The sequence below is a fragment of the Leptosomus discolor genome, chromosome 5, assembly GCF_034619465.1.
Source record: "Leptosomus discolor isolate bLepDis1 chromosome 5, bLepDis1.hap2, whole genome shotgun sequence".
In the NCBI taxonomy this organism is placed as follows: Eukaryota; Metazoa; Chordata; class Aves; order Leptosomiformes; family Leptosomidae; genus Leptosomus; species Leptosomus discolor.
In genome coordinates this window covers 57,760,965-57,787,058 of record NC_141395.1, presented here as the reverse complement: position 1 = coordinate 57,787,058, position 26,094 = coordinate 57,760,965, and the positions used below count along the sequence as shown (strand labels likewise).

The following is a 26,094-nucleotide window of genomic DNA, read 5'->3' as shown; positions in this document are numbered from 1 at the left end:
TTTCCCTTTTCAAGGCAATGAAGAAAAGTTTAAGGAAACACCTAATCACAGTGTATACAAAAAGGGAATTCAACGTAGCTGTTCATTAGCAAACTAATTAATTTTTCCACTTTTAGTTATTTATAGCTCTAACGAAATAACTAAATCAGGATTTAATTCTAGCAGCCACTCTAGAATCCAGCCTGTAGCTTTTCATAAATTGTAACGACAGCTTTGGCACTGTCCCTCCCCGCTTCAGAAAGATGTTGCCTTGTTTCTAGCAACCAGACCATGAACCAGAAGTAGCCATCAAAGTTATTTCAGGTATGGTTGCACTCTGCTCACATAAGGTCAGATCTGAACTTCCAACAACGGCAACTTCTTGAGAAAACTAATTCTGTAGCAATTTCAGACATGACTGCAGGCATTTTTCATGTACAATGGCTCCACCTGTGTAAGGGTGAAAACGCCAGGTTACCCATCTTTCACAACGCCTTTGGAGACTTCTGAGAGCAGAAGCCAAGCTTGTACCTCTCCTCAGCAGTAGAGGGACCATCAGCTGATACAGCTCTTGTTCTTTTAGCTAACTGACTAAGGCTCAGAAAGACACTCATCTCCCCTCCAGCATGCCTCTTCAAAGGACACATTAAAGCCTGGCTGTCCCAGAGCAAGTGAATCCAAGTTCCTGTATCACATCAGAGAGGACTTATCTCCCACCTAGGGCTTCCCTTGCAGAGGTAGCTCAAGGCACGACTTTAGCTATGTGGGCAAGGATGGTCAAGGAAACAGCATAGTCACAAAACCAAGCTGTGGCAGCCTCGGCCTCTGGAAACAAAGCTCTTTGTAACCAAGTATTTGGTTTAGACTTCATGAGATACTTGAAATAAGGAATCGCTTAAGCCTAAGTCAGAGCCTGTTGAACAGATAAGTGGAAGCATTGTGTGTGTAAAAGACTTGCTGTCCCTGAGAAAACAGGGAACCATCTTGAACCAGTCAGTTTTATGAGTTCATTGTGGTGATCCAGTTCTGAGTGGTCCGCAACTTACTCTCTGCCATGGACTGAATTAAAAATGCTGAGCCAAGTTAAGAGGTCACCGGATGCTACAATTAGGATAGAAAATGTACTTGCTTTGAGCTGCAGATGTTCCTAAGCATGTTTTTCTTTTTTTTAAGAGCACTGTATGAAATCCTAAAACCAAGTTTCACATTAAGAGTTTTAAATGCAATTTTCCTTTCTGGAATACACCAAAACTGAAGACATTATAGCTTCAGTAAAGAATCTGATTTTCAATCAACCAGAAACCTTCAGCTTGATACAACTACCCAGATATTTAAAAGAACAGAAGTTCAATAGTTTCGTGAACTGAAGGGACCCACTATGGAGACAATAATTTTAGCAACTTAACCAAGTTTCAACAGGAGCAACCTGCGAGCCGTTAATAGCAATATGGTAGAGAGTACAGGAAACAGTAATTCCCCCCCACCCAGCCGGTAAAATACAAGTTCTCCCACTTCGTTCCCAACATCCATCCCAACTAACATCATTTCTGTTAGTCTTGCAGGGGATAAAACCCGTGGTGATACGGCACTACTTTCAAGTTAAGAACTATTGGCCATGCAGCCCTTCCTGGTCCTTGCCCCCACCCAAATCCACTCAACTGATGCTTAGTTCTTAAATGAAGCAATTCACTTAGAATTTTAAACAGTGAAATAATTTCAGCAGTATTCCATTCTTGGGTTTTTTTCCCCCCCCTGCTTACAGCAGAGCACAAAAAAGTCAGTACTGGCCTGGAAAACTGAAACTCTATCCTTCACAGGTTCTCAGCAGTCACTAGAATGAGATGCACAGGTAAAAGTGGCTGCAAGAGACTGGCGTTTTTTTAACAACTGAAATCTTGACTGGCAACCAACTTGAGTTATTGAAAGGCAAAACAAGTATGATCAATAATAGCTGAAAGTCTGCTTAAAACATATATTCTGACGTCTGCACTTTTCCAAAGCCTCATTCACACAACAATCCCATGCCTTGGGACTATTAATATGAGGGTTTCCAATGAGATAAAATTCAGTTACAACACAACAGTACTAGTATTTCTATAAAGTTTGAAATGTTTTTAATATGTACATTCTTTCTTAGTAAATATTAAATTAGTGCTTTTCTCTTGCACTTTTTTCTTTAGACTTCTAAAAGGGCATCAGAAATACAGTTTTCACCCCCCTCCAAGCCAATGCACAGATGTTACCTTCGTAACAAGCACATATGAATTCTGTACACCTTTCCCTCCCCACAAAAGAAATAAAAATATGCCATGACTATCCAATTACACATCATCACAACAAGTTTTAAATTACACATACAAATAAATCCAGAGTATTTTGAAAAACCCAACATATTGGATTTATGAAACCATTCCATGCATTCAACAAAAGAAAAAAAAAGGAAAAAAATGTTCAGTTTCTTTAAATGGTGTTTCATCTTCTTATCCAAGTACCAAAATCTGGATACAGTGTATCATTAAGACTAACCACTGCTTGAGTCATAGAAACATGACAGTACATAGATAACCAAGTTTCTATTTATAGACAATATGATCCACGGTTACTACCTCTTCAATGAATGTCAAATAAAGCAAGTTTCGCTCTCCAAGACATTGAAACTGCACATTAAGAAAACAGTAAGAGGTGCTGCTAAATAGGTAACAACATTTTGAAAGGAAGGCTATGTATTTATATGATCCTGCTTAGCAGTAGCAGTTAATTAGCAGGGTTCCTATGTTGTTAGCTAGTTTGTTTCTTTTTGCCCGAATGACAAGCTAGTCAAGAGCTAGAGCTTACTAACCCAGAAATATCACCAATTTTATCTTCAAGAGGAAAAAACCTGAATTTATGCAGTGAAAGCCCTTGGGGGCAGTCTCTCTCATTACATAAAATCTTTGTATTGTTCTACCAAAGAGGCTCATAGCACAATAAACAGATTGGAAACAGACATTTCGGACACACATCAAAAACCTGAATTCAAAGGGTATTCTTTTTAACCTTTACTATGAAGAAGAGAAGTAAAATCATATTATTTACATGCAAAGGACTCTGCATGATTTTGTAATATCCTATTTTCAAGTTTGCCTTAAGATACTCCTTGAAAGCTGTACTTCAGTTCTAAATTCATTTTACATAAATCTTGACAGTTAGTCTCGGGCATTACTCCCTCCCAGTAAATAAACCAATTCTGTCAATATGCTCCATTTATTTTAACAAATCAACGTAGCATGTCACATGTTCCTGATACGCAGGGGTTAATGCCTAGGCCAGTTAGTACCCATTTATGAGGAAAGCTCTCCATTAGCAAGGTGCATTTTCAGTACAATTAAATCCAGCTATTCTCGCCTTGCAACGCCGTCGGGCTGCGCTCAAGTACAGTAAGAGTACAACATTGCTGATCAGTACCATGTGTTACAGCTGTTAACAATTCTGTTTGTGCCACAAAACCAGAAGTCAATCATTTGAAAAAAAGTCTTGGCTCTTCTTTAACTGAATTTACCAGGTGACATTAATTGCCATCCTTATCACACACATTTTTGTAAAGGCTATTTACAGGGTACATGGCTGAGCATGCACCTTACAGACACAAACACATCGGCCAGTTTGATACCATGTAATTACACAGTGCCTGAAAATGACAACACATCTTAAACACCATTTTAATTAACAGTTTCAAGCGGGAAATGGTCTTTATTTTACAACTGCTATACTTGCATGAATTTTTAATTTTTTTTATATAAAAACACTAAGTCCTGTCCAGAAGTCTAGACACATTCTACATACTACAGGTTAAGGCAGTAAAAAAATGTGTTCCTGATAACTGGTCTTGACAATGTCAATTAAAGCTGTCTGAAGCCACTCCAGTTCTCCAACAGATCTTTGAAATCCTAAATAATTTGTAAGTGAAAAAAATCCACTTTGCTTTCTTCAGAGTTTTAGTAATAGAGAACAGAACAGAATTGGTATGGCAGAACAGAATTTGGTACAGTAAATTAAAAAGTTTTAAGGGAAGGGAACGTTTGATTTAAATTAATTCTGTGAGTTCAAAAGTTGAAAGAATACAGTTTTAGATGGGAATCTGAATCAACCAAGAACCATAGAGAATGAAGGAGAAACCCAATTTTATGCATATTACTGCATTCTTAAAAATATACTGTTATCTTCAATAATTCAAGTAAGGTAATAGACATTATCAAAAATAACTTCATGAACCATACTCAAGTTTCAAATCACATTCTCAAACTTCTAACCCAAAGCAGTTTTATTGTGTTAACTTCATATAATAAACCATGAAGGTCTGGCTGTACAAATGGTTAATGGTTTGCACTTGTGATTCCTGTAATAGCTAGCAGACCTGCTAACCAACTTACTGTAAAGATATGGCAGATTATGTATTTAATCAAAGCACTTTGATTTAGGCATGAAACAAACTCAAACAGTTGACATTCTGTGCTTCTAATGCACCACTCGTACAGACAACTATTTTTACAGAAAACCCTTCCTTGAAATTAACTTTTTATCCGCAGCTGTAGATGAGAGTATAATCTGTTGTAAACAGGGCACTGTGTTGTAAAACCAGTTTTTTTAATTCAGATCTCTCTCCAAAAGTTGGAAAAACAGACTCTTCAGAATGTCTTTCAAACGTAGCATGTTCTGTTTGCTATATCATAAAGTTACTTTCCTTTGATTCCTTTTTAAAGATGTTTGCGTTCACAGCAGTTTGTTTTTAAAAATTGAACTTTATATAAAATTCTGTACATGTTCACAAATTATTGCATAAACAGCATAATCTTCACGACAATATTCAGCAACACATGTCCATCTCAGGAAGTTCACGTTTCCCTTCTTGCTTTTTTCTTCTTTTTAACTTGTTTGGGGGATTCCCAGCTTTCTTCAGACTTTGCTAAAAACAAAATATAACTACAGTGTTAGAACTGAGAAAGTTTACACAGAACTGACTTTTAAAATCCAGGACAGTACACCCCATATTATTATGAAGTAATTCAGAACAATCAGCTAGCATGATTTTTGAAGGAGAATTTTATTTACCTGCTTCCCCCAAATAGTCTAACTTGAAGGGCATCTAACCCAACATTTCTTAATTTCAACCTACTTTTTTACATCACAAATACATCGACTAACACACAACAAAGGCCATTCACTTTGTAAATGTGTTATTTACAGTACAGCCATTATTCTTTGGCTACCTGGAAATAATGTGCATGTATACAACTGACATTAAAGGTTCACTTCTATCAGATTACACTGTTTTTAACCACTAAATATAAGTGACACGTCAGAAGAATGTTTTTAAAAATAATGAACTACATAAAGATGTGGTTACATGGAATCCATAATCAAAGTAGTACTATATTATTCCATTAAAACAGATTGCCTTAAAACATGCTGGCTGCCAAAAGTGGTAAATCAGGTAAAATGTTTTATATGCTGAACATAAGAGATGCTCTTTCAACTGCCGAAGCACAGATGTGTCACAAAAGCCTTCATGTTTCAGAATCAGAACAAAATGTTGTACGTTGACACGCTGACTTGAAAGATTCTGTTGTTTAATGTATTCAAAACCACAGAGCCAACTGGTGCAGTTGAAAGGGACAAATATTATGAAATCACCTAGTTTCTTCTGCAGTCATCAAAAACTGGTTTAGTACTTCAACACTTAGCCAAGAACTTCTTACGAAATGTCAGTATTTATTAATCTCATTAAAAAGGCTAACTCAAACAACCCCTTTTTTTTTTTGTTTAAAGCGCTGCCTTTCACATCCTGACTTCCCTTCTAATTTTTTTGTCTTACTGGGCGAGCACTCCAGCACAAGCACTTTTTGATGAGTACAGCAGAGGATACGTTTGACACCTCTGGGCTAGCATGTAATTAAAAAGCAAGACTCCTGCAGCAGTTCAGCCTGATGTATGTGCTGTTAGGATACCACAAAAATAAACGCATCACCCACTACCTTTCCACTCTCATATTAGCAACTGTTTTCCTCCATGATGACTACATTTCACAGAAGCATATGGAAAAAGATGTCAATGGACTAAGTTGAGAAGTTAAAGAAAACCCAGCAGGTTGAAAACTGAATTGCTTGTATTTTTTTTCCAAATTTCTGGTGGGTAAACACCCTATCAACCGCTATGTTAGTATCCATCTGTTCCACTGAAGGCTTGCAAGCAGGCCTTTGAAACAGTGTTGGCAGAACTACTTAGTCACAGCAGGGAGCTCCAGTCCTAATGGTGAAGAGTACGTCTAAACGTCTGTTAAGGACTGGGCAAGGCCAACAGACATTTTCAGTCATTCAAGCATATGAAGCCAGTTTTTCCTCACAGTGAAAGCACATTTGTCAAAGTACTTCAACAAAAGCTAAAATATGGCCAGATATAGCAATGAAATACAGAAGTACCTGATACAGCACTCTAAACCCAAACCTCAGGGCAAAGCATTCTGACTATATATGCTCTGTATGAATTCAGCTAATGCTTTTTTCTGACAAATGAATTGTACTGAGAGATACTTACTCTGTGGAGGAGGCACACTGTTTTGCTTAATATTGGGACTAGAAACATCTGTCTCTTGCAGCATCTGTGGCACTTGGGAAGCGACCTTGTCAGAATCGCTCTCTGATACAATTACAGATGGCTCAGTAGAAACAGCAAGCAAAGGAGCCTCCTCAGGCTAATTGAAAAACAGAAAAAAAGTTTCCAAAAGTTTATGAAGTCATACAACGGTAAAATAGTCTTAAACCGTGTTATTTTGGCAGTATACTTAGCAGCTGCTGGAAAGACAGCATTGAAAAGTTAAGCCAGTATTAAAATCCTTCAAAATTTTAAATCAAGGCTGCAAGGCTATGACTGCCATCTAGTGGCAAAACTTTTAGTTGCATACAAGCAAAGACAAACCAAACAAACTAATTCTTCTTAAAATACGTGACATGCAAAGAAAGGGAGACCAACCAAAAAAAAAAAAAATCACTAAGACCTAAAAAGAATCTAAAACACATTCATAAGAGATGCAGGACAGTGACATGTTTGCATTTGGTTGCAATGCAAAGAGGCAAGCTGGACAGGTCCAAACACACAACTCAAAACCTGAAATAAAACTTTTATAACACTTAGAAAGCATTTGCAGTCATTCCTATCAACTGCTCAAAACACTCTGTATGCTTATATTAGAATAACAGATGTTTGTGAGAGCAGTCAGAAAGTATTTCAGTGGAAACTACTTTAGAAATAACTGCCAAGTAAAAGATACTCGTAGTATTTTCCAATTATTTGTCTGTTTTGAGGGTTCCCACTACACAGCCAAGATGTCACTGTAGCCCACCACCTAGTACTTACTGGAATTAAAGTACAGTAAAACAGAAGTCAAAATGCAAAAAACAATTTTGACATTCCAATAGGGAAGTTGGAACACAAACGCGTGATCCCCCAGCAGGTGACCTACAGACAAAAGGCTTCAAACAACATAGTGTATCAGAAAAAACAGTGCCTCAGTCAAGTAATAAACCCCAAACTTCAGGATGTTATTACAAAATCATTGCTGTAGTTGTGCCACAACAGCCAGGACCTGGAACCATCACAATAAAACAGTGAAGCCTACGCCCACCCCTTGATGTGAATGTACACAGATCCTACATTATAGTCACCAGCTAGTAGTGTTTCCCTCCCTGTAATGTCAGCATCTCAAACATTTAGTCAGAACATACAAAAGAAAAAGATGATATACTTCTTTACTTTTCTTTTTAATCATATCATACTGAGCAATAAGTTAAACAGCTTTAACCAAAAAAACCCAACCCATGAATTTAGAGGGTAGCAGTTCTCTAACCTTTTACGAACAGGAGCCTGCTGTGTCCTTACGCGTCAACTGTAGCAAGTTTTAATAACTACAATTGCAATATTTCTCTTATTCTACTGAAAACATGGTAATCTTGAATTGATTTTTTTTTATAGTATCAACCACGCTGATAAAGTGAACTCCCATCCTACAGGACTTCCAAGCTTAGCCAATTCTAATGCCATCTAATGGTTAGCAATCATCAGCTACATTAATATGTGAACTCTAACAAAATGGATGTGGCCTCTAAAACAGGAGGAGGACTTGAAGCTCCCAGTTGTGCAAGGTAATTGATTCAGGTCACTGGTGTCAGAGTTTTGTTAGGACAGTCACTTTCTACTTGCAGGTAAAGCAACTCAGTTAAGACTTAAAAGGCACACAGCTGTCTCAGGCTGACTAACAAACATGTTCCAACTTGAATGTTAATGCATGCAGTGGTACTGCAAATATAACCATACAGCTACAGACAGCATTATTTGGACGCTTTTCCAACTACCATACTTCTGTTTGAATTTTGGATGAGGGGAATTGCATAATGATACCAAACATTAAGAATTGGTTACTGTTCTTCACTAGAATATTCTGTGATAACAAACCAGTTCAGAAAGGGAGCCTGAAACAATGAATAAAGCCTATCTGATAACATAAACAGTTATACGCATAATTCTACAATTTATTAATGAAGTAGTGACTTGGGGAACTGTCACAAATGAAGGATTTCCAAAGATATCTCTTCATTTATAACCTACACCTGCTGATAAAACGCCAAAGGTTTTCACACAGCCCAATGCATAATACAGGAAAAATATCATCACCAGATAAATACCTGAAGTGTTCAACAGTCAGATGTTTTTGGACTTTATGAGGATATTCTGGATAACTCATTTGTAGTCCATTTTTTTCCCCTCATATTTGGTTCTCATGTTTTGGAACATTTGTTCAAGACTAGATTACCTACCTTGGAAACTGAAGTGATCCATTTGACACATCAGTCACAGACTGTTTCTAAAAATTTTTGGAACAGCCAAGTCAAACAGTATCAGAAGGCATCTTTGCATGTGTGAAATTACAATGAAGCCAAATCTGATGGCAAGGAGACTTGCTGAAGGCTGACAGACCATCTGTATTGTCAGTTACAATAATTCATAAATTGTCCTTTATCAAGTCTAACTGCCAGAGAATGTTGTTAGTAATTTCTGTTTGTCCTTTGCCCCCACACCAAGTTCAATACAGAGAATGCCCTGTTTCACAGAATTGTCACTAACACAGCTACACATAGGCACATATATGAACAGACTGAATTTAAGACTCAAGAGAACAGGAGCACTCAAGCCCCCCAAAAATAGTGCGCAGTGTAGGTCTACATCAGAGCTGGCACCATCCAATCACCTAGGAAGCTGGGTGTGGTTTTAAACACTAAGCAATTGAGTAAAGTCTACTGAACTGGGCTGGTATTTTGGCAGTGCTGACACCTCGTGAGAAAAAATGAAAAATCTAACTGCAGATCAAAAGAATCACTACATGCAGCTGAAAAGTGTTTCTCAAATCAATTTAGATTTCTAAACAGGAAAAGCTAGCCTTTTGGGACACATCAGTTCACCTCTTTCTGGATGTCAAAGAACCCACCTTGATGTCACAATCCAAATACGAGTTTTCTGTCTACACTTTCAACTACGGCCTGCAACCCAAAGCGATGTATTTGCTCTTAAGTTTTTTAAAAAACACACACTGCCAGGAAAAAAGCCACTTGCACAGATAGGCAGATGTCCTTCTTCAGATACAGCTTCAAAAAACCCTTAAAACCCAATTTTGCACTGGTCAGATAGAATAGGTAGCTGTTGCTAACCATAATGGTAACGAATAGATTTTGTCTTTAACACTTAAATAAAGGTTGAACTGAACCTCAACTACATAATTACACTAAAAGCTCTACTTCGATGTAGGATATTTAGAATAAGCTAAAAGTATGTGTGAATGTGCTTTTCAAGGCACATGTTCTCAAACACTTTCTGTGCTTTTTTGTTGGTGACTTGCAGCCTCTCAAAAGATTCCATTCTAACAATTTCATCTGAATCTTAAGACTTGTTATCTTTATAAAACCAAAGCTTAGCAATTAAAATGAACAATTCAGTATGCTGACAGATATTCAGATGTCTCATTGGAATTGTTCACTCTTTATGGAACACAAAACCGTACCACTAAAAATATTAAATAGTCTACTTCCTTCTAAAATGAGAAGCTTGTAAGATAACAGTATCTAAAAAAAGTGCTGGTTAGAGAAAGATTAAAGAGAGCTTGTACTCTCTAGAATATTTGTTTCAACTGTGAGCTGAAGCAAACAGTTTCTGAATTGGTTCAAATAAAACCTTTTCTCATTCAGTCATTACGTTAAGCTCAGCACAGTCATTAAAAACCAAATTTAGACCGCATTTAAGTCTATTAAGCATATATAAGCTATATATTAGGCATATATATCAGAATATAATGTTAGTAACACTTCATTCTGTTGCAATGAAACCGTAAAATATGCTAGCAGTCTTGTGCTCAGACCTATTTGTTCTTAGGCTTCCAGATTTCCAAGTTTTAAACTATTGCTTGAATATTCTAACAAGGAAACAACTTGACAGTCATGGAAGTGACTACTGACTTAGAACGCACTGCTTTTCAGAGTAGACATCCTTTTTAAAACTCCTAACTGACCTATATCTAAAATGCAACCTCTCAATCGCCTTTATATTCACAAACATATAGCCTAAAGCAGCATTCTTACTGAAACCTTACCTATACAAATTAATGTTTCAATGGACTTTGAGCATTTCCCAATTAGAAATTGTAACATAAACCAAATTTTGTATCCCTACCTTAGCTGGTTCACTAGTACTTATGGTCTTCAGAGAAAAAGCTATTTCCTGCTGTGGTTGAACTTTTGAGGTATCCTCCCGAAATTCCTCTCCAGCTTCTCTATCCAGTTCTTCAGCATCCTACAAAAGGTGGGGGTGGGAAGGAAAAAAAAAAAAAGAGCCTGTATTTGCAGTAAAGTTCTGACTCTTCTTCACTGCACATCAGTTTTGTTGCCTTAATCAGCTTCTATAACTAAGAAAACTTATCTAAAAAAATTAAAGTAGTGGGCTAATATTAGCCTATGCTAAGACTCAACATTTAGAGAATAACAGAATACAAAATACCCACAGAACCCAATAAAGCCCAGAAAACAGCACTCTTCATGCACTTCGCTAACAAAAATCCCAATTTCTCAATGAACTGCACTTCACACTCCTGTGAAATTTAACTTCAGTTTCTCTAAAAACTTTGCAACATACCACAATGAGACTTGACTGCTCTCAGTTCTGTGCTTTGTTAGAAGTAAAACATTTTTAAATGCAAGCTCTGCATATTAACCTGTGTATTTTCCTATCCTATATTAAGCTTTAGTAATAATTTTGTAACCCAATTTAATCTGTCACGATGCCTGTAAAACAAGCCCCTTTGTACAGAAACTGAATATATATCCAAAGTATCCAAGAGTCTCAACCTCTACCCCTTAAATACTCTAATGGTGGAAAGTTTTCATTTTACATGACAAATTAGAGTAGTTGTATTTGTTTATAGCACCAGAAGAATCCTGTGTTGGTGAACAGTAAATAGAACACAGGCCTCTGGTTTTAAGATGGGTGTACCTCTTGAAACATTGTCCCTTCACTTATTTCCCCTGGAACCTTGTGAAAATTCAGTCACAGTCTAAGTCTGTTGATTCTTGACAGGAAAGAATATATACTGCCTTACATCTAGCTCAAACTAACTTCTATTGCCTTGACAGGCGCTGAAGTTAATAAATGTGACTGTAAACACTTAAGTATAATCAATGAGAAAGATAATGTTTAAATGAATATATTCAATTTTCAGAGGATAAATATACAAATTTTAAGTGAGCTCAAAGTAGAACTGGCAAGTTAAATTACTGAACTACTGTAACAAGGATAACTTATCTCTGACTTATTAGCAGTTCTGTCTGCTCCTTTCAAGCAACACTCCCCCATTTTCCATAAAAATTTCATACAGATAAATTCTCATCTTTAAACTGATGATCTCAGACGGATGGATTGAAAGAAAAAGTAACAAAATCAGAACAGCTGGAGACCAACGGGTAGAATAAATGAATCTGATTACGTTAATACGGACAGTAGGATTCCATTTGACATATATAACTCAAAAGGCAGCTCACAGGCAACAGAAAAAAAAATTCAGAATGCACTCACTGACCTTAAGATCCATGCAAGACATTCGCAAACACCTGTTAACCATAACCTATTTATCTTGACTTACACTTAAGAGTCATTGCAGATACCCAAACATGACAGATTTCAATTACAAAAAAGCTGCAGCCCTAGAACCCTCAGTTTGAATTTGCCTCAAAAGAAACACTGCAAATTGGCACAAGCATCCACCTCCACATAGACAACTTTAAAACAATTCCATGTAATAGGAATTTAATCTTTTAAAACTGTTTTAATAAAATCTCACACTGAAAACATGGTAATCATAAAAAGCAAATCCCAAGCAAGAATGGCTGAAGTAATGCTTTCCCCCTCCTCTCCAATTCACCCAGTCAGATTCTACTGAGCATTTAACATCTTGTAAAGAATGTAAATTACGAATGGCTGTCACTAGAAGCAGAAGCAGGATGTATTCTGAGCATGAGCTATTAAAAGCTTTTTCCTATTAGGAAAGAACTTGGTTTTCATCTATTCAATTGCCAAGTGAAGTGCAATCTGCTTTTACTATTTTTACACAAATCTGTTTCAACATAATTCTTCAAAAGCTATTTAAGTAACACAGAAAAAACCAACCATCCTCAGTTTGCAAATATTATCTAATTCAAGTGACTCACAGAGTAGCTCCACCTACTGAGTTTGAGGCATTGATACTCATCATTTCACATAAATCAAGCTACAACAGCACTTCAAGAAACCACTATATTATCATAGAATTGTACTTTAAGACAGCCTAACAAAAAACTTCAGTTTCTCTCATTCTCCTAGCTAGCTATGTCCACCAAGGCAGCTGCCTTTTCATAGGACAGGAGGAGAAGGCGTTCCATGCAGAGGAAGTTCCTCCTGGAGGCAACCCTACAGTAGAGAATGCTGATTTGATAGAAAACCAAATAATTCAGGACAAATACCTCCCACATATTTTGGGCTTTCTATAAACCCAGCAAAACTATGTTGCATTCACAAGTCAAATATAGAATAATCCAAATTAAAGGAAATGCTAGTAAATTTAACTAGAGCTAAATACTTGAACTCTTGAGAAACAATAGTAGACACACCAAGTTACGAAGTTACTGTCCCCAAAATAGTTTCTGCTTGAGACACTAATACACAAACATAAGGCGATTTTGTGAACTCCTTGCAATTGCCTCTCAGACTATCCAGATTTTGTTCATTTACCTGTGCAGGGGAGTTAGCTTCTTCACCCTGCTTCTTCTTTTTCTTCTTCTTTTTCTTGGATTTGCCACTTGTAGAACTCTGAAGAACTGGCTCTGCTTTTTCTCTTTCATTATCTGAAGCCTTCATATGGGAACAGAAGCATTTAAAAAGACAATGAAATGTACCTTCTGTAAACTAAACACAAATTAATAGCTATGAGGAATTTAATTGCATATAAAAGTACATATGAACATAATCTTCTCTGTTCAATACATTTTAGGAAGACCACATTCTTTATGTGTTATTTGGTAATACAGGTACATGACTTGGAAATGAAAAAGGTAATAGAGCACCATGTACTAGTGGCATGGAAATGCTGTTTTTCATACAGAGAATTAAATACTGTTAAGTATTTATGAAAACAGATCTAAATCCTCTCAGTCTCTAACAATAAGTTAATCCTTGGTGAGACAGCAAGATCTGACATAGAGCTAAGTAGCTTCCATTTTCTCAGTAACAACATTCATAATTTTCCTTCTCTGTGTCCACATTAAACACAATTATGCTACTCTTACCAGTGTAAAAGAGATGGGAGATCACCTTTTATCATCACCCTTAAGTTACTCTAAGAAATGGCAGCAGTAAGGGCAAAGTCTTGGAGCTAAGGAGAAAATATCCCCTTTTACCTTCTGAACATCAGATATCTCTTCAGGTTGAGGAACAGAAGCAACTTTTTCTTCATCTACCCAGTTTCCCCACTCTTCTGCTGGTGCATTCCAGTCAGAGCTGGGATCAGTGGAAGAAAGTCCATCTACAAAGATTAAAAAGATTTTTCAGGAACGTCTCTTTACAGATGCTCTTTGACAGTTTAAAAATGAGGAAAAAAAAAACCCTATGCATAAAACCACTTCTTACTATCAAGATAGAAATATTTATTTCCTGTATTTCAGAAAAAAAGTAAAGATTTTAATGATGGGTGGAAGACTTTTGTAAGCAATGAGTAAGACTTAGTTATCCTACAGAGCAATTGGATTACAAACTAGCCACAGCAGCAGCTAGCCACATGAAATTGTTTTGTGATACTTTTCCAGACTTTGCAAAGAGGGACGAATTTAAGAGTTGGTCTCTATCTTAAACTTTCTTCCTAGTTTGTGAAAATATTAGGACGAACTGTAACACTGATCAATCTTGCATTAGTAAGAATCCTTTACAAGTGATATATCTGAAAGTGTAAATCTTACTGAGCCAAAAGTCATCTTGTAACAGTGACTTTTTTTTTTAACAACCTTACTTTTTCTAAAGCTCCAAGTCCCTACTCCATTTTGCTACCATTCCTTTATGATGGCACACATTTATGTTGTCACGCAGGAATGACAGCTTTAAAGGGTCAGTTATATAAAAATTAAAAATATCTGAAGGGAAGAACTAAGCCTTAGACTGCTTAGTAAAACTTTACAGCAAGCCAATTTTAAAACAGAACACCTTGTAAAAGATCATCTTTCGTTTCACATTTATGTTATCATCACAAGTATTTCTCACCCTCAGTCTATGCCAAATTGAAGGAGAAGAGGCAAACTTGGTCTGCCAACTACACCGGGATTCAGTTTAAACATTTGAAAATCAAGTCAAAATGAAAAGCAGTAATAACCCAAATTAATTTTACTGGCAAACATTATGAAACCAAGAATACACTAAGAGATCTAAAGATTCTTGCTTTCATATAAAAATATCTCAATTACATTTACTTTGGACACTTAAAATCTACTGACTTAAAAACAGCTACTTGTCCAATACAACCCTTTACAGTTTATCTACTGCCCTCTCACTAGTTACTTAAATGAAAAAAACTCTTCTTTTTTATTCATAATAAAAATTAGTACTATTTGTATATACAGTTAATTTCCTTGTCCTGAACTTGATAAAGCAGTAAGGTGTACCTGTGTATCACAGTGGCCTAAACTTCCATTATTTCCCCACTTCTATTAGTTTACATTTCAATTAATTGACATCTATGACCAAACTACTCTATTAACGAAACCACAGCCATAAATGTTCTGTGCTCAAATATGTGAATAAGTTACTTTCAAATGATTGACTGAAATGTGTTTCCCTTATCCTCAAGGTAGATAAAAGACAAAAGATAAGTTTCAAAATAACCTAGTATCAGAGCAGTCATGCCAAAACTGGTGGAATCAAGGACTGCATCAATGCATTCCACCTTTGCAGTTACTAAATAAGAAGTTGTTCTTAGAGGGAAAGTAACAAGCAAGGTAGCTTTTCTGGTCAACTTGATCAATTTTTCAGGTCAATGACCTAATGGGGGGCACTAAACTTTTCTTAAATATTGTTAGATCTGACTGAGTAAAGCTATCAATTACAAGGCAGTTCAAAAGGTGAATGTAAGCCTGAAAGCTTTCTTCACAGGTACAGTTTCTCTGGAAAATATTTAGTAATAGCTGTAACTTTATTATACTACAGCCCTGTTTAGGGAGACACTGTCGTAGGAATTACAAGAGGATTTTAAAATTGGCAGGGAGGGGAAAAGGGAGAGTAAACACCAATTTTACTACAACTCCTAAGTAACTGGATTAATTAAATCAAATCTTGCATATCCTTCCATACACACAAGAATTTCCTAATGTTTGCTAAATGATAAAGTAAGTTAGACTAAATGCAAGAGTTATGACACATTAAGTTTTCAGCAAGGTACAAATATGTAAAAGAATACTCTTGTGACTCAAATACAATCCGTTAAACATGTCTTTTGCAGACTTGCAGGAGATTTTTCTCATTTGCAGTAAGACTGTTTTGATTACCAAGTCTTTCTAGCAAACAGAACTACTTTAAAATGCATGAGCTCTCCTCTACTGAGTTTCAATATCCAAGTATTTCCCCCCCAAATTAGCCAATTTCTATTACTATTCGTCAAAACACTTCTTCCTGCTTTCTTCACACTGTCAATTAGCTTTACAGAACTGAAACATTCCACGTTTTTCTTCAGATGCTCACAACTAGCTAGTACAAGTAGCTAATATAAGTAACTATACTTGAAAGTAATGGTAATTAACAAAACTTTGTTAATGAATATTTTAGAGGAACATACTTAACCCAGACCATTCATCATCAACAGGGGGTTGAGCATGACTTAAATCCCACTGAAAATCAGAAGTACCAGCCTGAGAAACTGACTCACTGTTGGATCCTGAAAGGGAATAAATAAAATTATAAGTTAACAAGCTTCCTGAGTTTTCTTAGGTAAAGAAAGAAATTCCAATCAAAGTAGGAAAGGAAGACAGAAGGCTCAGAAAAGAAGTCTGATTCTATGGACTGCACAGGACAGGAAAACTACAAGGCTCTTGAAACGAGAGATCTTCAGAAAACAAAGGAACTGAAGAAGGAAGACAAAATTAAGTCAGGAAAAGAATATGGAAAAAAGAGATAAGAAGGGTGAACAACAGCTGCCTATAAGGCTTACAGCAGTCTCCTCAAACTGGAAAATACAATGAAATTTTATGGGTAGCAAAATTATTACCCTGTATCACTAAGAACTCTTACAGGGAGAAGCTTAAGAGAAAAAGAGTACAGAAAGAAACCTCATCAATTGCATTACAGATACAGCAGTTAAATTATTCATTACTAAGAACCCAATTCTCATTTCAAGTAAAAGGTTTCAGGAACATAAAAGCAGCAAGACAAACAACAGTAAGGACAATACCAGTCATGATAACAGAAAGTGTTAGACATCTAACATCATTATTTTAAGCAAAATAAGGCATCAACAAACAGAAACCATTCTATAAAAAAAATAAACCCAAAAAACCTTACTTGGGAGACTGAAATAAATTCATATATCGCTTTACGATGAGACTTACTTTTGAAATGAAGTTTAAAGAGGACCATAGCTACCTGGGTCTCTAATTTATAAACACCTCTGCAAAAGATACCTCAGACAACAGGAACCTTGATATGTTCTCATTTTTTGCTAGCCAGTCACAAGTAAGTATTTATTCATGTGGTTGCTTTGCATTACAACATGGTTGGCTAAGGCGCATCGAAGATGATGAATATGCTTCACTGTCTTCACACTCCTCTCAATTAAGGTTGGAATGGTGGTATTGCAGATGAATCTCAGATCAGCCTGTCATCCCACTTTTGTTAACTAAGCTTTCTGAAGTTTTAGCCTAGGGAGTGAACTTGAATTCAAGTGGGTCCCTGGGAAATGTTTTTGTATTAAAACTCTCTGTACAATTAAGACTTGGTTTCTTCTTTTTCTTTAGGACAAGGTTTCCATAAGTTTTCATTAAGTGAAGTGTCCTTTGGAAAGTCTGATAAATTAGACCTTGGCATTTATAGCTTGTTACCCTGCCTCAGATACATGTGTACAGAGAATAAAGCACTCGTGAGCTGTAGGACGCTGAGCGCGAGTTCCACAATTAAAAGACTGTAAACTGCAATACAAGTAAACAAGGCCTAAGTGCATAAGCACTTGGCCAGCTACTTCCTAAAACAAAATAGCCATGCCAAGCTCATTAGATAACTGGAGTAGGCAAGCAAGAGCAGAAAACTCGACATGTGAACCCTTTATTGTATAATAAATCACTGTAGGATTTATGTCAGTAGTTTAACACGCAAGATTTGTTATGAAGCCAGGTTTGCACTCTATAGCAATTTCACCCTTCAAAACAAGAAAACCCCTGAGCTCAGCTTTCCCACCCATCATACAGAAGAAAGACTCAAGAATTCAAATCCTGCCTATGGAACATATTTGGAAAGTGGCGCTTCAGCTCCTTGAAAGGAAAAAACCCAACCATCAAATAGCAAATCTCCCAGAAGATCAGGGTAAATAGACTTTCCTAGAAACCAACCTTCAGATCTCCAGCTCGAGACATAACAATACTGAGCAATCTCTTATACTCATTATTTAGACTCAACATACATACAGGAACACCAAATGTGAAACATCACCTTCTTACTGATCTAGCTTTTGATTATCAATTTAAAAGTTACTTTACTGCATAATTTCAGCATAACAAAAAAAGCTTTCCAGGTTTTCATAAAACATATCTTCCACCTGTTCCTAGTAACCAGTACTATTGTCAAAGAACAATGAGAAAGATGCATATTAATAACACTCGGCAAATTTTATTTCCATCTGGTGGAGTAGAAAAGAGTGGAAAAATCTTTCGAAGTGCATACATACCAGAAACTCCAGGAGTTAATCCAAATGAAGAGAAAGAAGTAGAATTCTGTTCAGAGGTATTAATCCTTGCATCCACATTCCAAGCAGCTGTGGGGGGAAGGAAAAAAAGAAAAAGTAAAAAAACCCAACCAAACAAAAAACTTCCCACTGCTGGCTATGTTGAAAAAGTTAGCTATTTAATTATGAATAGGGTCAGAAAAACAGTGGACATCCCAGCCATGGTAACATTTTATACAACTGAGGGCATTATTTTGCTTATTACATCAGACAATCAGCTCTGATAGAGAAGTGATTCTACGAACACCCAGCTTGAAACAATTTTCAAGCTAAGATCTTCTTTCCTCTACAGCCTTTTGTACATGTAAACTTCTTAGAAAGTAGAAGTAAATTGTGTTTTGAGCCCCATACTTTTGATTCCCATTACAGCTATCATCTAAGTGATAGAAAAGCATATTTATTAACTTCGTAGATGAAACTTTGTGAAAGCAAATTGTATATATAGAACAGAGTATGTACATAAAAAAACAGAGCTGAGTTCAGAATAATTTTGGACAAATAGGAGCTACTGCTTAAAAAAATCAAGATATACTTGACTGTTAAGTGTAAGGTAGAAAATAAGCAGAAATAATCAGTGACACTAATGTGTTAAAAGACCTTGTTAAAATGTGATTCTAAATAAAAACTACTAGTAGCTTTTGTCTAGTCACACTTATTTAACTGAGGGGGTGGGTGCTCAAAACTGGACAAAGTACTCCAGATGTGGTCCAAGAAGGGGATAATCGCTATTCCCAATCTACTGACTCCTGTTAATACAGCCCAGAATACTTTGTGTCCTTTGCTCCTGCGGCCTATGACTGGCTCACATCCAGCCTGGCATTCACCAGGACCCCTTATCCACAGAGCTGCTCTCCAGACAGTCAGTCCCCCGCCAGGGTGCTTCCTACCCTGGTGCAGCACTTCGTATTTGTCCTTGAACTTCAGCAGGTTCCTGTTGGCCCATTCCTCCAGCTGGTTTAGGTCCCTCTGGATGGCATCCCTGATCTGGACTGTATCAACTGGTTCCCCCCTCCCCACTCAAGTCTGTGCAAATTGGGAATCTGATGTGAAAGACATTCTGTTGCCTCCTCCAGGTCATTTATAAAGATGATAAACAGCACAGCTCTAAGTACAGAGCCCTGCAGTATTATCCCCCTTGTTATCAGCCTCCATGTAGAATATGACTCACTAACCACTACCTTTGAGCCTGCCCAGTTTTTCAATCATCCTAACTTGGATACAATAATACCGAGAGAGACAGTGTTGAAAGCATTACTAAAGTCATCATGAAAGACACACACTGCTCTTCCCTGATCCACAAAATTTGTCATTTTACCAGAAGTAAATGAGTCTGGTCAGGCACGATGTATTCTCAGTAACAAACCCAACAACAAGCTGGTCACAGTCACTAAGAACTACCTTATCAGAATATACAGCACAACACAGCTAACTGGAACATGGAAAAAGCTCTTTGCCTCTACTTGGCAATAGCAAAGCTTCCAATGGTATAGCAGGTTCCGCCTCAGGAACCACAGTTCAAGATAGGCAAGACAAACAGAAGAGGTCTAGACTAAAGTAACACTGCTGAGGAGTACAGAGGCACACTGCTTTCCAGAAGAGACTACTATCACTCTGACTGAACAGTGGGAAGGACCATATTACAGCATGTACTAAGTTGACGATTGTTGCCCAGAGAGAAATGAAGAATTCTCTTCTTTATTATTATTACTATGGACAGTGCAAGTGATTAAGGCAAAAAATTGTACCGGACAAGACTAAAAACAAGGTCAATGAGAAAACCAGAGTAACACTAAATGTCACGAGAGCTGAACAATCTTTATGCCTGGGGCCTAAACAAACATCTGCCAAAAACATAGTTGATTGGATCACGTTGGATCAACAAAATAGACTTATGACCCGTGTTTTAAGATGCTTATTAAAAAAAAGAAGTTACACTTCAAAACAACTTAGTCATCACTTGCAGAATTTTAAGTAATATTAAAAATTTAATTCCTTCACAGAAATAATTTTATTTCAGATAATCTCCAAAAACGCAGTTAAATGTAAACAGCAACACAGATGTTAAGCCATCAGAACTTGCAAGAAACAGAAACTGCTTAGTTCACGTTTCATTAGACCACTCCAAGATTTTTTTTAATGTACAAACATAAAGCTATTTAAGCTATTCACTACTAAAAACATACTTATGTAAAAATCCCTAAGTGAAGCAAGTTTTCCTTTGAATAGCTTACCAATAGGATTGAACAAAGAACGGTCTTTCCAGGGCCTGCCCACCAGGGTTACACCCCAGTCCTTTCCATTTCCATTAGCATCTCCAGTGTCCTGGCCCCAAGCCGATGTCTCAGTCTTCCTTTTCCCAGCTGCAGTTGAAGGAACAGATGTCCATTTCTCCTCCCCTACACCAATCTGTGAGATCTTTACAGATTTCTCATTCCAGCTTCCTCCATTTACTGTATGGCTTTCATTCAATCCTGGAGAAACTTGAATACAAGCATAACGAAAGCATTACTTAAAATAAGAACTGGATGAAGAATTAAAATGTTACTTACATGCATATACACTTATAAAATAAAAAAAAAAAGAAGGTACAAATGAACAGCAGCTTTGCTACACCAGTGTGATAGAGAAGAGCTGCTGCTCTGTCTCAGCTGATTTTCCAGTTCAGATGATATGCACCATCTGTCTACTAACTTGAAGAGTGAGGGAAAAACAGCAATAAACTGCACTCTCCTTCCTGCATCCATTTCTTTACAGGGCTGACATCTTGGTGAACCAGTGCCTCCAGGTTAAAAAAAAAAAAAAAAAAAAGAGGGTGATTCCAACACTGCCAGGTAATTTCTCTTACAGCGAATGGTGATGATTTGTCAAAAACTCCATGCACTAAATGGAAAATAACTTCTGTTTGATAACTGCATATAGCAGTTCTCCAAGCAGGAAGTAGAACAAATGACCAAGGATTAGGAAATGCTTCCCAAACACTACACATGATTTACAAAGAGCATAGCTATCACATTGACCATAGTGTCCATCAAGGTTATAGGAAAAGATCATGGTAATACTCTCAAAACAAGTTATAAGCAATATATTTTACATTACATTAAAATAAAAGACCAGAAGACTGCAAGAGTCTGCCCTGATGAGAAATTACTAGCCATAGCAAGTTTAATATATACTTTGAGAGGAGTCTGTAGTATACTGAGCCATAAAGATCATTATAAAACTTTTTTATGTCCCTATAAAACAAAGGCTGATGGTCATCTGCTGCACCTAGCCTGACCTCCTATATATCACAAACCTTTCTCAAAAAGGGCTCTGTATATCAAATCCTCTCTCTCTCTTTTTATATGCAGTGTAAACGATAAAAACTGCTGGTTTAAAATAATTTAAGAAATGTCTGCATATTGCAACTGTAACACTTAAAACAGTCAGCCAAAACCTGATGCACAAGTCAGTCAATATCACGTGACAACCAAAGCTACAGACGAAATATTTCACTCCTCAAACGAACTCATAGCTCAGGCAGCACGAACATACCAAATTCAAGGCGGCCTCACTAGCAAGGAATTGATTAGGTGAGATATGCCTAGATTTTCTCAGAAAAATCACTTCCAAACAGACATCTGCAAGGTCACCATTGCTATACGTAAAATCACTGCCCTGTCTTCACAGCACTAACATCATTGTTGTCAGTCAACATCCTCTAAGGGTAATATGACATCTTAGGGGAGAGCAACATCAAAAATACCAAAAAGACAGAAACCAAACTGTAGCTGGCAGAAAAACTCTTTCGCAACCTTGCAAAAAGACAGGTGAAGCCCTGAAGCAGTAGCTCGATAATTCTGTGTTTATCATACTACTCTCCTGTCACAAACTTTTACCTTCTATATGACCAGCAAGTTTTCACAGAATCACAGAAAACTTAAGCTTGAAAGGGATCTCTCGAAGTCAACTAATTCCACCTTCTGCTCAAAGCACAGCTGACTGCAAAATTATAGCACATCATTCAAGTTCTAGAAATCATAAAGGCTGATAGTTCAAAGCATCTCTAGGCAATCTTATGAAGAGCTTTCTTCTTCATGGCCAGTCAGAATTTCCCTCACTTGATCATTGCCTCCTACCCTCCCTTTATGCATCTTGAAGACGATCGCTCCTTCCTTCTGTGCTATGGTGAAGGAAGTTTGCACGTGAAGTAAAGCCCTCAAAAACTAGCAGAAAGCTATTTACTTTCTGGATCTGGGTGCTCTTAACTCATTTGTTGACTTGCTTAATTACATTAACTACTTTTCGTTAAAGCACAACCACTAGTGTTGGTTATGAGTAAGAAAGAACCACTTTTATTTCATTACGCAAAACTAATTCACTTCAAGTATTACTATAGCAGTATGTCTTATTAGAAAACTGCTAAGATTCACTAGCAGATTACAGTCTAAAAATAGCCAAGTATTTTAAAAATTACATGTATGACAATGATATATATATTTATTTATAAACATACTTTTATATTTAAGTACTTTCAAAATGAATGTATTCAAAGTATGCGTCTCAAAGGAGTATGTAAAGAAATGAGTAACTCGCGTATACAATCGGAAACAAGTGCAAACTTTGCAATAATCGGGACTGGTATCTCTGAGGTCTTTGAAGTTATCTGTATCAAATTTTTCTTTGAGCAAATAATCAATTCATTAACACAAAAAAAAGTTTGAAAAGCTAGTGCAAAGGATTTTTAAGTGGAGCTTGAGAATAAGCTTTACTGTTCTGTAAGTAACAATTCGTATAATAGGTAATCTGTCTGCAAATTCTAGATACTGAATCCTTTTTCTACATGTAACAGAGACTATTTTCAACCTGTTAAAAAGTAACTGCAACTTAGAAGTATAACATTTACATAGCCAAAAAAGCCAGATGCATAATAAAGTTCCAGATCAGTAACTGCACAAAATCCTGCACCAACAACTCATGCTTTCACTTCTGTAAAACACTTTTCTAGTTACTTAGGACACCTAATAATGAAAGCCTTTTACCTTGTGGAATTGATGATTCCCCCTTGGCAGGTTTAGAGCTGCTAACCTGCGCATTCAGAAGTGCATCACCTGATTAAATAGTAGGAGGAAAGAGGGCTAGAGTAAGTTTTGTCAAATAGCAACAACTGTAAAAATCCTCTACAACAGTATCCGTTACTGATATTTTAAGAAAAAAACGGAACAAAACCAACATCAATACCTCAAAAGTAAATTAAGACATTTCCAGAAAGCTTCAGAATAAAATTAAAACGCTCTATTTTTTTATTATTTGTGTTTATTTTGCAGATGGAATGAATTCAAAACTGATTTAGGGTCTATAAACCAAGTAACCACAGACTTCAAAGAACTCTAGCTAGTTTCCCCAAGAATGCAGCAGAAATCTAAAGTCACAGGCTGTCATTTTCAAGCAAAGGACAGCTCTAAGTATTTCAGAAATACATAGCTATTTCTAATTTCTGCCTTACCATGAAAACACTAGATACAGCTGAGTTCTTTTTAGTCTGGTACAAGGCAATACATAAGAACATATGATGCATAAAGGACTCTGGCTAGAGAGGTTACAGTCGTTATGGCTAGGCACAGAATATACGGACAGTTGGAATTACCATTTCTTGCAGCTGTTTGTGTGTAAATGGACAGAAAAAAAACATAAACAGAAAACAATTGATCTAGTCCTCAAGGACAAGAATCATGCACTCAGTGAAGATGCAAACAAGTGTTAATAAAAATACCATGTAAGGCATACAAATTTCAATGAGTTGTTAAAAAATACCAGACAGTCGCTAGGCTCAGTCTCTTTGTCTCTTTGCTAGAACATGAAGTTTCATCTAATTAAAGCACCAAATGTATCGGTAGGTTAAAAGTATGTTAGAAAGCCAAACTGCTTGTGTCTTCAGATTCTTTCAGCTTCTTAAACTGTCTCTCAGTTGCAGCCAAATACACATTCCTGTGCCTACACACAGTTTAAACCAGCCCATGCAATTTTTTTCTGAAACAGCAGCAGCCACAGAAGCTAAGCCTACATTTCCATATTGAATCCTTAGCTGCAATAATCAATTACTAAACCTCAGCCCGATGTGCCCCACCACTACAAACAGCTTTTGTAGAGGTACTACTAAATCTATGTTGGAAAGCCTTCCCATAAGCAAGCTTCCAAAAAGTTAAGGAGTTGGTGCTGCCTGCAGCAGTGCTGAGGGTGCCTCTGAAGCTTCCAGAAACGTAAGAGGCAGAGTCAGCAGAGCACAAGTGAAGGAATGGGGACATATGCCTGTGCAGCTGTGCAGCTACTGACAGAGCACCAGCGTGGAGGCCAGCATCTCTGCCGCTCACTCCACAACATTCTCTCCTGAGCTTCCCCAAAAGTGTGGCTCAAAAAAAGGGGGAGTTTTGCACAATGAAAGTATCTTTACACAGCCTGAAATAATCTCCTCAAGAGTTACACCTTCAAATATAGTTATCATACATCCAAAACAGAGCCACTGCTAAAGCATTCAAGGAAAGTTATCCTTCTAGAACATGTTCACAGACCTATCGACCATCATACCTTTATTTTTTCTCAGGCCAACCGGAAGTGATGGTGTGGGCATCAGTTGTTCAATGGATACAGTAACTGTATTTTCCACCCCTTGGAGATTTGATTCTCCTGAGCCACCATCAGTCATCACCTTGTCTCGCTTACGCTGCTGTCGCTTCTCTCTGTTACTGATTTTTGTTTCCCAGGTTCCTAAAACATCGCCCCAAATGAAAACATCACTAAGTAAGTCAGAGAGCAAAAAGGAAAGAGCTTCAGCTTGTTTCATAAGAAGCTGAAGTCCAAGTACAGGTTCAGTTTCAAAATCACAGACACAGCAGTCAACTTCAACATTAGTTTGAAAATATGAACAATTGGCCAAAGGTAAGTTTTTCTGGATGCAATGCGATAATAATTTTCTTCACAGAGCAAGACATGAACAACATGAAGGCCCTATTATTCACGACTTTTCTCAGTTTTTGTAAGTTTAACTTAAAAAAAAAAGTTTGTTGAAATTATTAAATATTGTTGTTTCAAAGATCAGATTTCCAGATATGATATGCACCTATGGAGTTAGACAAAATTAGTTTCTTATGTTTCCTTATGAAGCACAAACAAGAAAATCAAACAGTGCCTAAGCCAAAAGTGTTCAGTACCTTCATCAACTTCCTTTCCATCTAGACGTGACATATCCTGAACTGTTTTAGCATCTCCCTTTGATTTCTTCTTTTTCTTTGACTAGAATAAAAATAAAACATCATCTTAATAATTACTTAGTGATCACTTATAGTGATTTAGAGTTGCCCCCACACTGAAATACAGGAGTAAATTTGAAACAGATTTTTCTGAACAATGCTCAGTATGGACAGTCCTTTGCAAGGAGTACTAAACAATACTCATCGCTAAACATAAGTAAAGTCTTTCATGTTACTTCAATAGTCTTATGCAGTACAGAAATGGCAGGTGGGGGGCACGATTACTTATGCTGCAGAGCACAAAGCCCGGTGGAAGAA

General features: G+C 36.9%; 1 protein-coding gene across 7 annotated transcripts in view; it reads right to left on the bottom strand.

Annotated features, from left to right (window-relative positions):
• Positions 1 to 2,070: 2,070 nt before the first annotated feature.
• Positions 2,071 to 26,094, bottom strand: part of MTDH (metadherin) — a 34,821-nt gene continuing 10,797 nt past the window's right edge. Inside the window, exons 3-13 of one of the 7 annotated variants that reach the window (XM_086465016.1) lie at positions 25,738 to 25,819; positions 25,115 to 25,294; positions 23,572 to 23,640; positions 20,782 to 21,030; positions 18,494 to 18,580; positions 16,397 to 16,495; positions 13,980 to 14,104; positions 13,315 to 13,434; positions 10,711 to 10,848; positions 6,550 to 6,697; positions 2,071 to 4,921 (exon numbers count right to left, since the gene is read on the bottom strand). In XM_086465016.1, the coding sequence (XP_086321142.1) occupies positions 4,851 to 4,921; positions 6,550 to 6,697; positions 10,711 to 10,848; positions 13,315 to 13,434; positions 13,980 to 14,104; positions 16,397 to 16,495; positions 18,494 to 18,580; positions 20,782 to 21,030; positions 23,572 to 23,640; positions 25,115 to 25,294; positions 25,738 to 25,819 (1,368 nt within the window). In that variant the 3' untranslated portion in view covers positions 2,071 to 4,850. Of the gene's footprint in view, positions 4,922 to 6,549; positions 6,707 to 10,710; positions 10,849 to 13,314; positions 13,435 to 13,979; positions 14,105 to 16,396; positions 16,496 to 18,493; positions 18,581 to 20,781; positions 21,031 to 23,571; positions 23,641 to 25,114; positions 25,295 to 25,737; positions 25,820 to 26,094 lie in introns of all 7 variants that reach the window. The other 6 variants (XM_086465015.1, XM_086465018.1, XM_086465017.1 and 3 more) reach the window with 6 other exon arrangements.